The sequence below is a fragment of the Notolepis coatsorum genome (assembly GCF_963971535.1).
Source record: "Notolepis coatsorum genome assembly, chromosome: 18".
Taxonomy (NCBI): Eukaryota; Metazoa; Chordata; class Actinopteri; order Aulopiformes; family Paralepididae; genus Notolepis; species Notolepis coatsorum.
In genome coordinates, this window is record NC_140182.1 from 81,002,652 (window position 1) to 81,020,370 (window position 17,719).

Genomic DNA, 17,719 nt, shown 5'->3' on the forward strand with positions numbered 1-17,719 from the left:
GAAGGCTACCCGTGACTGTCCGCAGCCTCACTGATCACCATGAGTTATATTAGTCCTAACCTTGGTTAACTTGGCCTTACTTTCAACACTCTGAAACCTACTGGGTTAGCCAGTGGATCATCCAACAGCTAGCTTAAATCTTTATTATAAAAATATTTGGAAATGTTTTTGATTTGGGGAGTGTTTTATAATCAGGGTCATCATATATTCAATAATGGTATTAGATAAGTATCACATGTGTGGTGGAACCGGACTCATTGATTATGGTCGTAGACTGATCTTCATGATCAATATAGGTTTAATGGTAAAACACACGTAGTACAAAGTACATGTAGGTTAAGGCCATGGTTACACTGGGGTAAAACAGCAACGTTCTATTTTCGAATGATTACGTTTGCATGTCCAAGTTAAAAAGAAACCCAGTTTTGGCAGGAAAACGCGTTTTCCTAGTGGCAACGCTCAAAAGGTGTTTTTGTTTTGGAAACTCGCCGACAATGGTGCCATGTAATTTGTGCGATACGGAGCCGTTCTGCCCAATGCCCATGCGCAGTAGAGACCTGCACGGTTATTTCCAGTGTTTACAGCAGAGCTGTCCCAAGTAGCTGCCGCTACCAACGTGTTGTCAAGTTATTGTTATAAGGAACCCAGTACTCCAAACTACAACAGTCTGCATTCCCTTAAGAATTGTTTGTATTGAGCCGTATTGTATTGTACCCATTCTGCAATCTGTTAAATAAAGTTTTCATCCATTTCTACTAGCGTTACTATTTTTACTATTGCACTTTTATTGCACTTTCTTTGCTGAAAAATAAATGCTACGTTGGCTAAATGGCTCACGCGAGGTATTTAAAGATGGTGTATTGTTGTTTTTTAGCAGGAAGTGTAGTGGCACATTCAACCTTTCTGATTGGTTGAAAATGGCCTTCATGTTTGAACTACATCGCCACCTACTGCTGCTCAGGAGGCAAAACGATGTCTAACTTGCCTGCCATTATGTAGCGTTCTGAAAAACGAAACTGAAACTGAAAACTGAAAACGAAACTGGCCCTAATGTAACCGCAGCCTTAAGTGAGCTTCGGCTGAGAGGAGTGTTTCCATCCTGGCCACCTGGGAGACACTGAACATTTTTAGAAAATGAAAACCCCCTTTGAGTGTTGCCGCTAGGAAAACGAAAATGCCTGCCAAAACGGCGTTGCCTTTTAACTTGGACATGCAAACTAAATAATTCTAAAATGAAATGTTGTAAGTGTAACCAGGGCCTGAGGAAGAGAAGTACACTCTTGCAGAGTAGAGGTGGGTGGAGGCAAATGAGCCCCTAAACTCTCACCAAGGTGTGAGATTGAAGCAATTGTTGGGACAAACGGAAGGGATTCCTCCACATTAGGGGTGCACCGATGTATCGGTCGGGTATCGGTATCGGCCGATAAGTGCCTTGTTGACTGCAATCGGCCTATCGGCCGATAAGCTCGAATGTGCCGATGGCAGTAGCCGATAAATATCCATCAATTTGTGTAGCGTCAAGACAAAAAAAAGTTCACTCGCGACCTACCTGCACAACGCCGCCCCCGGCCCACACACACACAAGCTACTGCATCAAAGTTACTACTTATGATTAACAAGGCATTCATTTTGTGGCATTAACATTATATAGTTAGTGTTACACGTTCATAACATCAGCATATTATTTACCCGAACGTAGCAAGCGTTCATACTAGCTCAGTTCCTTCCGTTGCTCACAGAGCCCTGAGTTTTACCCATTCTGCAATCTGTTAATAACGTTTTCAATCAGACACATGTATAGAAAGGCTTTGTTTTATTATAACATTAGTTGCAGTAAAATCATTATGCCTCATTTAAGTCATCCTGCGAAGCTAAAAGCTAAACGTCGGCCGCGCGCCGCGCCGTGTTGTTGTTCTAGAAAACCTCTGTCGTCAAAATCAATGGCGGACAAAAGCAGGAGTAAAAAATGCAACACGCTTGCCGATTGGTGGTAACAGCAGAGGCGGGTGCAAGCGGTGTGTGACGTAATTGGCAGAATCGACTGTCAATCAAAATGTCATTGGTTGAGACAATAGTATCTCGCTGCAGCCCAGCAGGTAGACCATGCTGGGAGAACTAGTATCTAGCTGCAGCCCTGCAGAACATACTGGGAGAGAGATAGTGCTATTTCTTGATGTTTCCTTTTTTTTAAGTAAGTAAAGAGGCCTATGTTCATATCGGTGAGCACAATTTGTAAGACAAATATACAGTAGTTTCATAAAAGAAAAAAAAAATTACAAAAAAAGAAATATTACAAAAAAAGTTAATATTTAAAAAATATTTAAACGAAATATTTTGCCACAAATATCGGTATCGGTATCGGCCGATTGTGTTAGTTGAACAATCGGTATCGGTGGCAAATTTTCATATCGGTGCATCCCTACTCCACATAGAATCAAATAGAATAGAAATACTTTATTCATCCCGAGGGAAATTTGGTACTATTCGCTCGCAGTAAACATTTAGGTAGACAAACACAAATCACAAATAAGAATAACAATAAGCCTAAGAATACAAATAAGGATATACATTTCCTAAGTTACATATAAAATATACAGAAATATACAGTAAGTGTACATTTGTACCATGTCGGTATTAAAAGTCCAGGAAGATAGTACTGTCACCCTGTGCTCAGTGATGCAGTGAGGCACAGTGATGCATTGTAAAATCTGATGGCTGTCGGAATGAAAGACTTCCTGTGCTGTTCAGTGCTACACCTTGGGAGTGTTAGTCTAGCACTGAACGTGCTCCTTCTGTCAGCCAAGTCTGTGTGTAGTGGGTGGGAGGGGTTGTCCTTGATGGCATGGAGCTTAGCAAGGCTCCTCCTCTCCGTGTCCACATTGACTCCCCTGATGGAAACGGGGTCACAGATGCACTCCTCCTCCTCCCCAGATCCACAACCAGTTCCCTGGTCTTCGTCACATTTAGCTGCAGGTGGTTTTTATCGCACCATGTGACAAAGTCCACCACCAGTGCCCGGTATTCCTCCTCATCACCATCCCACTATCGCAGAGTCATCAGAAAACTTCTGGAGGTGGCAGGACTCTGACCGATAGTGGAAGTCGTTGGTGTAGACGGTGAAGAGGAGGGGGGAGAGGACTGTCCCCTGCGGGGCCCCGGTGTTGCTGACCAGTCTGTCTGACAGACAGCTTTGTAGGCGCACGTACTGTGGTCTACCCGTCAGATGGTCAATAACCCAGGACACCAGGGGGGCCTCTAAAAGTGTCTATGGGGTATAATTTCCGGTTTATGTACTTCCCCTGGACGCAGCCTCCGAACGGACCAACCAATTTGCCGAATCCTGTCGGCAAACGAGCTAGAACGTCCTGGTCATGTAGTAAATTCTTCAGGCAAAGCCATTGCAGTGGCTTAAACGAGGAAATATTGTGCACTTCACACGTTTCTATAATTGTTTTGTCTGAACCGGAAATCGCTTGTAGCCTGTACTTCCATTTAGACACTTTAGGAGGCATATCTTGTCCAGCCTAGGTGAGTGTAGGCTCGGTTCCGCAGGTAGATGACTGCATCCTCTACCCCCAGTCAGGGTTGGTAGGCGGACTGGAGTGGGTCCAGGTGGGGTTTAATCGGACTAACCTCTCCATGGTCTTCATTATGTGTTAGGTTAGAGCAACCGGCCTGTAGTCCTTGGACGTGCTGGGACGCGAACACTTAGGGACAGGGACCACACAGGAGGTTTTCCACAATGTCAGGACTTTCTAAGGGAAGTACTTTTTAGTAAAAACGTCCTCCATTTATGTTGATTTTCTTGAGCTGGATGAATATGAACAACTTGAGTTGTGCTTCAGGAAGGGAACCTTTTTTGTAGCAGATTTTTTGCCAAGCTTGGGAGAGAAGGCAGAATACTTTGTTTAAGACCAAGCTGTAATCTGTATTCATGTTTTCCGTATTTAGATAATGCAATGTAATAATGGAACACTGCAACAGTATGTTTGGTGTCTTATAACCCCATGAGGGTTGGGCACTTTGTGTGCATGACGCATTTTTTTAAATAATAAATCAATCATGAACTGAGCCTTGGCCAAAGGCTGTAAAAGAAAATGTAATCGGCCCAATTAGAGATTATAAATTTTAAAACCCACACTGACCGATACTGATTGTCTGCCGATATGTGTGCATCTCAAAGAGTTCTGCTATATGGGTGTGTCCCTATTATTTACATGATATTCAATATGGTGTTATTGTTGTTTCCCTGCAGGCTGGTGGATGACCGGTGTGTGGTGCAGCCGGACTCTGGAGACCTGGCCAACCCACCCAAGAAGTTCAGAGGTCAGTCGCTTAGTACATCTGTGGGGTATTAAAACGTCTTAAAAAGACTTACATTCATAATTCTCAATTTAAGGTAACCCTTATGTGGTGTTAGGGACCCGTTTCAAGGTTATAATATGTAATAACTACCATGCAGTTGATTTTATTAGAACAAGGCTTTATGATATCCTCCACAACACATATATAAGCACAGCAAAACTATGTTTCACCATTTTGAAAATTCTGAAGGTATCTGCAGAAAAAAAGGTACGACTGTGGTGTTAAAACTATACTATAAAAATACTAAATATAAATAAATAAAATAATAATAAATATACTAAACTTTTTTTCAGAAGTTATATTCTAATATTGTTCTATTATAGTGAGAACACATTATTATCTATGGGTTTCACATTTAGTATATTATGATTGAACAACCACATTTTCATCTTAAAAATATGATGTGTCTCTGGGGCCATAAAATCAAATTACAATGGGATTATATGGTTATGAATGCATATAATGTTAGTTAGGGATGTAGTATTAACTATATTGAGTGATACTCCTTTCTTTTTAGTGGTCAGGACTGAGTTAGACCCCGGTTCAACATTGACCCGCTAACAACAGTCAGTGGTGCCAATTCCTAACACAACGGGTATTAAAAAGTCTTACATTTACATTTGCACGTGTATGACATTTTTTTGGGGGGCAAGAGCAGCCGCCAGTTCAATGTCGCTATGTGTTTTTCTTTTCTTTTTTGCTAGTATGGTTGTGAAATTAGTATTAAACTTTGCTCTAAGTGGTATTAAAAAGGTCTTAAATTTAAACCTGCAGATCCCCTGTGGAGGCCGTACTCATACAGTTTGAGAAGGCTATACACACGCACACACATACAGTGTACCCACACCAACACCCACACTCTGAGACTTCCAAGGCAGAGAGGGGCCCATTAGCACCACGTGTTGTTTTAACTGTTTGTGGTTTTAGGAAGTGTTTAGCTGTGAGTTTAACTGACTCTACTTTGTGGCTGAGCAACCATTAACCTCAAGCACGCTGTGTCTTCAGCCTGAGATGGAGGAGGACATGGCTGCTGTGTCTCCAGCCTGAGGCGGAGGGGGACATGGCTGCTGTGTCTCCAGCGTGAGACGGAGGGGGACATGGCTGCTGTGTCTCCAGCCTGAGACGGAGGGGGACATGGCTGCTGTGTCTCCAGCGTGAGACGGAGGGCGACATGGCTGCTGTGTCTCCAGCGTGAGACGGAGGGGGACATGGCTGCTGTGTCTCCAGCATGAGACGGAGGGGGACATGGCTGCTGTGTCTCCAGCGTGAGACGGAGGGGGACATGGCTGCTGTGTCTCCAGCATGAGGCGGAGGGGGACATGGCTGCTGTGTCTCCAGCGTGAGACGGAGGGGGACATGGCTGCTGTGTCTCCAGCCTGAGACGGAGGGGGACATGGCTGCTGTGTCTCCAGCGTGAGACGGAGGGGGACATGGCTGCTGTGTCTCCAGCGTGAGACGGAGGGGGACATGGCTGCTGTGTCTCCAGCGTGAGACGGAGGGCGACATGGCTGCTGTGTCTCCAGCGTGAGACGGAGGGGGACATGGCTGCTGTGTCTCCAGCGTGAGACGGAGGGGGACATGGCTGCTGTGTCTCCAGCATGAGACGGAGGGGGACATGGCTGCTGTGTCTCCAGCGTGAGACGGAGGGGGACATGGCTGCTGTGTCTCCAGCGTGAGACAGAGGGGGACATGGCTGCTGTGTCTCCAGCGTGAGACGGAGGGGGACATGGCTGCTGTGTCTCCAGCGTGAGACAGAGGGGGACATGGCTGCTGTGTAACACGCTGTCTCTCTGTCTTGTCTCCAGACTGCCTCTTCAAGGTGTGTCCCATGAACCGGTACTCTGCTCAGAAGCAGTTCTGGAAGGCCAAGCAGGGCAAGCAGGGGAACAACAACACGCAGGGGGAGCTCTTCAAGAAGCTGCAGGTAAGACTCTGAAGCTAATGCAGACTTTTTATTTTATTATTTCCAATTATCTTTTTATTGGCTGTAACATATATAGTCATGGGTAAGGAGGACGGATTTTATAGTATGTGGACACGTTTCATGGACTTTGTGAGGATGTCTGTGATCGGACGGGGTGGCTGGGACTTGTGGGATGGCTGGAGGGCAGTGGCGGCCCGCCCATAGGTGGCGCTGGGGCGCCGCCCCCCCCTGGTAAAGAGAGCAGGAGAAGAAAATGTTTTATTTTTATTTTTATTTTAGACAAAATAAACATGTTTTAAATGAATAATATTTACTCATTTTAAGTGTTTGTGTTTCAAATGCACAATAACGTTAATATATCAAATATAAATCATTGTTTTGTGATTCACATGACGTCACTGTCTGATATGATATAGAGAGTACCTCTAAAGCTGGGCGCATAGACGTAGCGCGCACACTGTGCGCATCACTATCATCGCAGCCAATTAAATGGGTCAAGCAAATACATTTCGCCTATCAGTGCGTTCAAATATGATGTAATCGGGCGAGTTTTTCTAGCGCTCCAAGCAAGCAGGGTCCTGCTGTGTTGTCACTCCCCCAGTCCTCAGAACGGAGAGTTTGCTAGCTTACTAGTAGCTACCATGGATCATGGAGCAGGGCTGTACACTGCGACGAGATGATCGCAAATTGCGAGTGGAAAATAATATTTGGGAGCAACCTTGCGAGTAGTGATTTCAACCCTTCCTTCGCATTTCACTCCTAAATTAATCCATACAAATTGGATAAAAAAATTGTAAAACATTAGCCTACAACCAGGGCTGTACAGTGCGACACAATGTCGTGGTGCTATGAAAGAATCTGTCGGCAATGAATGAACTTACTGCGATAGCCTGTGTGGAAAAAATATTTGCGTGTGGAGTGAATCTGGGCCACTTGGTAGTTGTAGTCTATCGTGCGATTAAAGACCATGTCCCTGTCTGCGTAGAGTCTATACATCCAACACCAAATCCCATAATTCCTAGCGAACAATCTAAATTAAACTGAATGTGGCATCTTCCTTTCAATAATAATATGGGCTATTGCATCGCCAAAGAAGCACTTCCTTTCAATAAGTTTAAGCCGCTAATTTTGCTCTGCAAGAACAACGGAGCGGATATCAGTCCATCTTATGACAACCACGTCCGATGTGGAGAGATGATAAGAGACCATAGCCGGTGAAATTAAGTCGGACCTGGCAGTGATGATTGACGGTGACACGGACACTTCTAACGTTCAGTTCAGCCCTGCATTAGGTGAGTAGTAGCCCACTATTAGGACGTGAAATACTGTCTACTTGCATTTCCCTCCGGGGATCAATAAAGTATCAACCTATCTATCTATCTAATAATGAGACAATATGCAAATAAGATAATACTAATAATTGTCACGGTTCCCCGTATATGAAATGAAAGTGGCTTGCAACTTACTGCTGGTAAAATCACTGTTTATTTCTCATTTGTTATAGTATTACATTCCACTTCTATAAACAATCAAAGTCCTACCGTAAGAGCCTCATACGGGTCAATTAAAACTTTTTGATTAGTCTTTCCTTTGAGCTAAGTTGGACTGAACATTTCACTGTCAAAAGCGCAAATGTAAATAAGGTTGCGTCGCAACACGGTTTTCAAAATAAAGGTCACATATACAAATACCTCTCAATTCTCAATTCAAAAAAGTCCCGGATATACATAAACATTAATTGGCATAGATCTCTATAAACGGCCCAACACATTGATCACTTTAGGCACACACTGAAACCAGTAACATCACAAATATGAAGCAGGTAATTACCCATACAAATAATAAACCTTTCATGGGGTTATTTACAATAATAATAATTCATTTGATTTCTAAAGCACTTTTCATTGTGAAACAGTTCTCAGTTGGTTCATTATAAAAGATACAAACCTGAAAACAAACGCACTTAAATGTTAAATAAAAGGACCACAGTAATGAGGCAGGAGGAACATATTTTCTTAATAATGGTAAAATTGTTATTAAAAAATGTGACCCTAAAAAATATTCTTTGCCCCTAAATTTCTCATTTAGGGGCAAGTGTGCCCCTAGTGAAAAAGCCTAGCGTACAGCCCTGTGGAGGCAGGACATTACAACCTCGAATGCAGGTAAATCCCTCAAAACAATACCTTTTTGAGAGATGAACACTGGAGTGAAAGAGTTTCGACCTCATCAGCCTGATATCTCCTCAATTCAGAAATCAACAGACAGAGGAAGTAGATATACTCTGTCGTTTTCTAGCTGGTGGTACTTTGGCTAACAAGAAGCTATATGGCTAGCTGGATGCAGCTACCCATGGTATGGACTGTTACTGGAATTTCTTTTTGAGTGGATTAAAAAAAAAAAAAAAATGGCTTGTGGACAGCTGAATATCTCGCCCCCTTCAACTCTTGTGATGGTAAGTCTATGTAAGTCTTACTCATACTGACGTTATTCTTGGTATATACTACATACTACTAGGTCTGATCATTTGCAGTTCCTTCTAATTTGTGTAACGATAGCTGGGATTCCACTGTGTGTGTGTGTGTGTGTGTGTGTGTGTGTGTGTGTGTGTGTGTGTGTGTGTGTGTGTGTGTGTGTGTGTGTGTGTGTGTGTGTGTGTGTGTGTGTGTGTGTGTGTGTGTGTGTGTGTGTGTGTGTGTGTGTGTGTGTGTGTGTGTGTGTGTGTGTGTGTGTGTGTGTGTGTGTGTGTGTGTGTGTGTGTGTGTGAATTACATATTTAAATATTCTGACATGCACAGTAGGCTACTCAGTGTGTGGTTTTGCCAATGTGTGTGTGACATTGTGATACCTTGGTACATGTTTGCAAAATGTTTGGTATAGCCCCCCCTGGAGAAGAATTCACCAGCCGCCACTGCTGGGGGGCATGGGTATAAGAAAAAGAAAGAGAAAGGGATGTGATGAGGATGGTGAATTGGGGAGTAGCGGAACCAAGGATTTTTTTTTTTTTTTTTTTTAACTTTTTTTGGTTTTGTTTGTATGTTTTTGGTGCCTGGGGGAGGGGGGTTGTGTATCTGTTTTCTTTTAGTTTGGAGGTCTGTTTTCTTGATTTTGGTCTTGTTTTGTGTGTTTTGGTCGTGTTTTGTTTGCGAAAAACATAAAAAATATTTATTGTTTTGATCAAATCATTTAAAATGTTTTCTCTTTTACACGAAACAAGACAACACAATACAGTAACAATAATAATAAACAAGAACTCACAGGACAATAACATCAATAATAATAACGATAATGACAGTAAGGGCGGCTACGTGGCGTAGTGGGCAAGGCGCTCGCCACGAATGACGGAGACGCTGGGCTTGCCTGTTCGAGCCCAGCGCTCCACATTGCTTTCAGTTTAGCTGGTCGTTCATACTAATACACATTGGCCGTATTAGGGGGTGGGAAACTGATGGGTGGGGATCGGGCGTTGTGGACAGCGACTCCTACAGGTCGGTTGGTGCGCCTGCGCAGTAGAATCAGGAAGTGTCGGGGGCAGCGTGAGCCTCCCACGCGTTACTCCTCGCCACTGAGAGATCGAGCTGCGCAGGTGAAAAGATGCGACTGCTGTTACCTCAAGTACCGGAGGGGACTTGTGCTATGTATGACTTAGTCCACATTGCAGCCGGCTTGTGGGAGGCAAGAAACATTGTTCGTGACAGGGGAGGGTTGAATTGGATGATACGAAATTGGGATGGGAGAAAATATAGAAAATGGGAGAAAAAGTGGATAAAAAAAAACGATGATGACAGTATAAGCAATTAAATCAGAATAATGAAAATAGAATAGTTATGTATAAATTAATTATGTAAGGGAAAGGAACAAATAATAAAAATATATATAAACAGACAACAAAAAGCAAACTACAAAATTAAGACTACACATGGACACTCGCTCGCTCTCCCCCCCCCCCCCCCCCCCCCCCCGCTCACCCCAGGATCTTAACGTGAGTTACAGTCATATCTTATTCAGTAATCAAAATGTAATATGCGCTCTTTTAGCTTTTCAACAGCAGCCAACCAGATCGCGATATTCGATTAATTAACCCCTATAACACGTGCAGTGGATATCTCCAGATAGATCACATCAAGATAGGGGAGAATCCATACCTTCGGACAGAGTTTATCTGGGTGAATCCAGCGTGAGGCAATACATTTTTTGGTGGCTGTGAGGCCGGCTAAAATGAGTCTTTTCACATGTGTAGAGGTCGGTAATTGAGAGACATCATTCAATAACAATACAGAAGGAGAGACAGGTATGGTCAAATAGAAAATATCTCAGAGCTGAGAGGTAACATTTTCCCAAAAGAGCTCAACAGGAGGACATTCTCAGTACATATGCGATATGCATAAATGTTCCGGTGGCACCGTTTGGACACAAGGTACATCGAGAGTCAGGTCGGAGACCCATTCGATTAAATCGTCTAGGGGTCAAATAAGTCCTGTGAACAAAATGTTGATGAATCTGTTAGTGATCTGGGTTGCGTGAGGATAGCCGAACATTTTCCCAGACTGCATCCCAATCAAAATCTACATCCAACTCCGGGACATCCTTTCTCCAAATCGTATCCAGGGGGAGGTCTTTATATGAGGACATAAGTAAATGGTGATAAAAGTCAGAAACGAAGCCTCTCGATGTCTCTTTGTCATAAAATAATTTGTGAAAACGGTGATGATTGATTGATTGATTGAAAAGTTTATTAACAGATTGCAGAATGGGTACAGTACAGCTCAATACATACAATTGTTAAGGGGATGCAGACCAGAGAAAGACTTTCGTCTTGTTTACATCAGGGTCCCCCATTTTCAATTCATCATAACATATATGACATACGTGACATACAGATAGACAGTACTGCTACATCTATACATTTATGACATATCAGATTTGCAAATACAGTACTGTTTGTGATACAAAAGTGTCCAGAAAAGGAGTGTATATACATTTGGCGTAGAAACTGTACATTGGAGGAGGTTGGCTGTGTGGAGTGGCGTTGGGTGGGTTGGGTGAGGGCTGTACATTGGAGGTGGGGGGGGGGGGGGGGGGGCGGTTGGGTAGGGGACACACACACATTTTACACTGTACATTGGAATATTGACAAAGCCTTACTTGGTCATTTACTGTACAACTAGGTTAGGACATTTGTAGGGGCCAGTTTCGAATTGCAGTCTCACGTAGGTGTTTTTTGAGAGTGTTTTTGAAAGTGGGTAGTGATTCACATTCCTTTACAGCTTTAGGTAGGGCGTTCCACATTGATGTGGCATAATTGCGAAACGTGTTTAGTCCCTTGTTTGAGCCGAATCTGGGTTTTACATGATTTGTGGAGCTCCCTCTGGTGTTGTGATCGTGGTATTCACTGACCTTTGGGAAGTATTTTGACATGTACATGGGTACCTTGGTCGCGTAGTGTATCTTGTAGACCAGGCCCATTGCAAGTTGCTGTACTGGGTCGTCTACTCTAAGCCATCCTAGGTTGTCAAAGTGGGCAGGGGTGAGGTGGGTTCTAGGAGTCAGGTCAAGTAGTAGTCTGACTAGCTTGTTTTGAGATGTTTGTAATTTGTTTTTTAGTGCCTTTGAGGTGCTTTGGTACCATGAGGTGCAAGCATAGTCGTAGTACCCTTGAATGAGTGCTCCTGCTAGAGTCTTCAGGGTATTCTTGTTTACCAGAGAGGAGATCCGGTACAAGAATCGCGTTTGTTGGTTGACTTTTTTTATTACATTGGATGCCATTTTGTCACAGGAAAGATTAGCCTCTAGGATGGAACCCAGGTAGGTAATTTCATCTTTCCTTGTGATAATATTGTCACCCACTGTAACCGAGAAGCCGTCGGTCTTGCTGAGTTTGTTATTTGAACCGAAGAGAATGGACTCTGTTTTGCCCATGTGTAATGATAGTTTGTTGCACTAGTGGAACGTCCCATGGAACACCATGCGCTTTCAGAGCTGCTCTTATTTGTAAAGAAAAGAAAAGGGAGGTTCCGGGAAGATCATACCCGTTGGATAGATCCTGGAAAGAGCAGAGACCAGAGTTATCGAAGATATCCCCCAACGTGTGGATGCCTTTCTTTTCCCATCTAGGGTACCTAATAGGTTGTTGTCCAATAAGGAGAAGATTGTTATTAAATAGAGGGGAATGCGTGTGCCATTGATGGCCGTTAGTACCCACTTTTTCTGGGTGTCACGCCAAGTCTGGATCACATGTGTGATAAGAGGGCCAAATCGTAATTTGCATTGCTTAATTGATATGTTGGTGTACACAATATCCTGAAGTCTATATGGGAAGATGGGACACCATCTTCTCCTCCAATGGTCGCCAAGACACGGCTGCTTGAGCGTCAAACCAAGTAATCAGAGGTCTCAGAGAGAAAGCTTGAAAATAATATTTAAAGTCTGGAAATGCTAAGCCCCCATCGAGTTTACTCCTCTGGGCGGTGGATCTCTTCAAGCACGGGCGTTTATTGTTCCAAACTAATTTATATGAGGCAGGGTGCAATTTCTGCCAGTAACCAACACGAGGAGGTAACGGGAGCATGGAGCTGATAAAGTTAATCCTGGGTAAAATATTCATTTTAATTATTGACGCACGGGCCTGTAATGATTTTTTTTATTTGGACCATCTGTTGAAGTCATTTGTAATCCTGTCACCCAAGCTGGAGTAATTATACCTTACCGTCTGGCTAATAGTGGGGAATATTTCAATCCCGAGACATTTAAAGTGCTCCACCATAAGTATGTTTACAGGTAGGATGGTAGCCTTCGCAGGCTCATTAAGTGGAAGAAAAGCAGATTTTGGCCAGTTGATCTTAAAGCCGGACAGGCTGTCAAATTCTTCTATCATGCTGAGCAGATGAGGTAGAGAGATGGAGGGATTCTGCATAAACAGGAGTACATCATCTGCGTATAAGCTGATATGGTGATGTGTGCCCTGAATTGAAACGGGAGATATAATTTGGGATTGTCTTATGTATTGAGCTAGAGGTTCGAGGGATAAGGTGAAAAGTCCGGGACTAAGGACAACCCTGTCTAGAAGAGCGCGAGACAGAGAAGAGTGGTGAGCAGAACTTCCCTGTTAAGATCATGGCCGAAGGCCCTGTGTAGATAACTTTGATCATATGAATGAAACCCTCACCCAAACCCATCCTTCTAAGAACTGCCCACAAGTAAGACCTCTCCAATCTGTCAAATGCCTTCATTGCGTCCAAGGACATGACCGCTGTAGGGACTGCAACATCCTTGCTGGCATCAATCACGTGCAGTAACCGTCTGATGTTGTCAGTAACCAGGCGGCCTCTTATGAAGCCGGTCTGATCAGGGTGAACTAGAGATGTCATATGCTTTTGAAGTCGGGTGGCTAGAACCTTGGCATATAGCTTAAGATCGGCTCCGAGGAGACTTAGGGGCCTGTAGCTGCCACATTCGGTGGGGTCCTTATCCTTCTTGATTAAAACAGATATAAGCGCCATATTGACATCTCTGGAAAAATTGCCCTCTTTGATTGAGTGTAAAATCATTGAGACTAATAAGAGGCAGAGTACATCCCAGAATACAAGATAGAGTTCCGGTGGAATGCCGTCCCATCCGGGAGCCTTACCCCGTTGCATATCCGCAATCGCCTCTCTAAGTTCAACTAGCGTGATAGGTACAGCTTAGCACTATCTTCCGAGATCTGTGGTAGGTTGATTTGATCAAGAAAATCCTCCAGCTTGGTATGATCAAAGACCACCTTTGACTTGTACAGGTTGGAATAAAAAGAGCGAAATGTATCATTAATCTTTTTGGGGTTGGTGGTTACCTCCCCCTGTTGGTTCTTGATGGAAGGGATATCCGCAAATTGCTCACTGGCACGTATCTTCATAGCTAGTAGGTGACTAGGCCTGGAGCCGTGAAAGTAGTAGTGCTGTCTTGTTCTGTACATCTGAAATTCAGATTGTTGTCTTAAAATGGAGTTAATCTCTTTTTTCACTATATTAATTTGAAGCTCCAGTCAACTAGAGTAGTTGTGCTGCAATGAAGAGATCAACGTGGCATGAAGCTTTTCCAATTCCACCAGCTTAGAGAGACGTCCCTTGCGGAGATTAGATGCAAAGAGAGTAGTGTTACTTCTGATAAAACCCTTAACCGAATCCCATAGAATTCTGGGGTCCTGTACGCCTCTATCCCTTCTACAACGGCGCTCAGGTTCCGGGTTCCTCTGATTGGCCACGACGCCCACGTGACCCTACGCTAGCCCGCCCCCTTCCTGCCGCGCCGCGCTCGCCAGCTTCCGCAAGCGCCAAGCTCCTGCCGCGCCGCACTATAACGAATCATTAAAAAAATATACCGTTAACTGGAATATGTTGTTTCTTTACACATATGTTGGATTATGTAATTGGTTTGTCATGAGAGTGAAGAGGAGGACAATGCGGTCAGCTTGCGATCAGAGGACGAGTACTGTGTTGTTTTGTTGTTGTTTCCAATAAAAAATCGCGAATTAACCGGTGGCCACAACAACACACAGTACTGGTGGTGATGGAGGACTGGGGGGCTCTGCGTCTCGGGGCGCCAGGGGGAGAGGAGGCAGCCGGGGAGGCGGCCGGGGAGGTCGAGGGGGAAGACGGACGCCTGTCTGCAAGAAAGTGGTCTACGACGACCACGAGTACTGTGTGTTGTTGTGGTGTTGTTTCCAATAAAAAATCGCGAATTAACCGGTGGCCACAACAACACACAGTACTCGTCCTCCTCTGATCGCAAGCTGACCGCGTCGTCCTCCTCCTCTTCACTCTTGTGGTCGTCGTAGACCACTTTCTTGCAGACAGGCGTCCGTTTTCCCCCTCGACCTCCCCGGCCGCCTCCCCGGCTGCCTCCTCTCCCCCTGGCGCCCCGAGACGCGGAGCCCCCCGGTCCTCCACCACCACCAGTACTGTGTGTTGTTGTGGCCACCGGTTAATTCGCGATTTTTTATTGGAAACAACAACACACAGTACTCGTCCTCCTCTGATCGCAAGCTGACCGCGTCGTCCTCCTCCTCTTCACTCTCGTGGTCGTCGTAGACCACTTTCTTGCAGACAGGCGTCCGTCTTCCCCCTCAACCTCCCCGGCCGCCTCCCTGGCTGCCTCCTCTCCCCCGAGACGCGGAGCTCCCCGGTCCTCCACCACCACCAGTACTGTGTGTTGTTGTGGCCACCGGTTAATTCGCGATTTTTATTGGTTTGTCATGACAAACCAATTACATAATCCAACATATGTGTAAAGAAACAACATATTCCAGTTAACGGTATATTTTTTTAATGATTCGTTATAGCGCGGCGCGGCAGGCGCTTGCGGAAGCTGGCGAGCGCGGCGCGGCAGGAAGGGGGCGGGCTAGCGTAGGGTCACGTGGCCAATCAGAGGAACCCGGAACCTGAGCGCCGTTGTAGAAGGGATAGAGGCGTCCTGTACCGAGCCAGCATTAAATTGCAGGAATTCAGTGAGCTTCTCTTTAAATTTAAGTTAAACTCTGTTTTTCAGTAGTGTTGAGTTAAAGCGTCATCTAGGGGCGCAGGACGTTTTACTGAGTGAACCCTTGAGGAGGATACCTTTGTGGTCTGAAAGTGCTATGGGCAATAAGTCAACATCAAAGCTATCAAAGAGATGTGGGGAAGAAAAAACAATCAAACCTGGAAAAGGTCTTATGTCTCGACGAGAAGGAGTAATCTCTCGCGGATGGGTTGAGCGATCGCCACATATCGATTACCCCCGTGTCCTTAGACCAGGCCTGTAGGGCTGTGGTAGCTTGCTTCTGATCAGAGGCTTCAGCGTGATTGGACCTATCAATCAATGGATCCCAAACTGCATTGAAATCAGCTCCTACTATTAATGAGTAATCAGGTAGTTTCAACATAGCTGCAGTGAGTAGAGCATAAAAGTTAGCGTCACTCAACAGAGTCAGCGAACTGTCTGTTTGTTGAAAAGGTCAAGAGTGCACTAGATGGCAACAAGTATGTTGGTGCTGTCTTCTTAGACCTTAGCAAGGCTTTCGACTGTCAACCATAATATCCTCCTAACCAAACTAACTCACTTCAATTTCTCAGCTGCTACAATAGAATGGTTTAGATCCTACTTATCAAACCGAAAACAATGTGTCACGGTCAATGGCGCCAAGTCCCCATATCTAGACAACCCTGTAGGTGTCCCTCAGGGATCAATCCTTGGGCCCCTGCTATTCTCCCTGTATATCAATGACCTGCCAAATGTGTGTCCCGAACTCAATGTACAGATGTATGCCGATGACGCAGTCATCTACACACAGGGCAAGGACATAGAGTTGATTACATCTAGGCTCACATGCGCACTAGACGAGGTACAATGCTGGCTAAACAGCACCTGTCTCCTACTTAATGCGAAAAAGACTGTGCATGTTCTTTAGCAAGCGTCCAGAAACCATCAAGCGGTCCAAGAAGGAGGGAAGGAAGGAAGAACTAGAACTTGTTTCCCACTTCAAATTCCTTGGTCATCTTGGACTCAAACCTGACCTTTAAGAAACGCATAAAGAAAGTGAGGAACATCATCAACTTCAACATTTCCAACTTCAAACAAATACGGCCCTCCCTAACACTTGAAGCCGCAAAGACATACCTACACTGTATGGTCTTCTCCCACATTTAATATTGCCTTCTAAACTGGTAATTTACTGGGGCCACAGCCATGAAACCCATAGAACAACTTTACAACAGAGCATTGAAGGTATATGACGGGAAACAGTACTCATACCACCACTGTAAAATCCTGGATAAGCATAACATTTTACATTTTGAAAACCTCAGACGTTATAAAAGTTCCTGCTTTGTATATAAATGTCTGCACAGATTAGCCCCTCCCCCTCTTAAGGAGTTTATCCACGAGAAAAGGAACACTGGATTAGCCACTAGGTCAAACACCAGAGGGGATTGTGAGGTCCATTTTAGAAAGACCGCCATCAGCAAAAATGTTCTATCGATAAAGGGAAGTGGAACATGGAACAGCCTTTCCGGTCCCCTTAAGGGAATGTACCACCCTGTCCACCTTTAGGGGCCAACTCAGGAAATGGCTGTTAGACAGCCAAATATGCACTCATTAGGGATGTTAGTGATGTTGTACTGACTGAATGTCATGTTAGTGTGGTCATGTCAGTGATGTCAGTTTTTATGAGTTTTTATGAATGAACGTTGTATGGTCCGTTTTGTGTTTGTTTTATGTTAGGACTACGGGTGGAAATTAGCCCTGTGCTATTCCCGGCATATTTACGTCCTTATCATGCTGTGATGTTATGCATACACATGTAAATGATGTTCATTAATTTGCATTGTCCTTAATAAACAAATCTTATACAAGTTAGGGGCGTATGCAGAAATCAGCGCAATTTTACGGTTAGAACATTCTATTTTAGAAATAGTAATTCGA

The 17,719-nt window shown here is 44.4% G+C and overlaps 1 protein-coding gene across 2 annotated transcripts in view; it reads left to right on the forward strand.

Annotated features, from left to right (window-relative positions):
- The window catches only part of itpr2 (inositol 1,4,5-trisphosphate receptor, type 2), a 286,031-nt gene that overhangs the window by 45,352 nt on the left and 222,960 nt on the right, over positions 1-17,719 (forward strand). For both annotated transcript variants that reach the window (XM_084334286.1, XM_084334287.1), the window contains exons 2-3: positions 4,256-4,326; positions 6,171-6,289. In XM_084334286.1, coding sequence (XP_084190412.1) covers positions 4,256-4,326; positions 6,171-6,289 — 190 coding nt within the window. The remainder of the gene's footprint in view (positions 1-4,255; positions 4,327-6,170; positions 6,290-17,719) is intronic.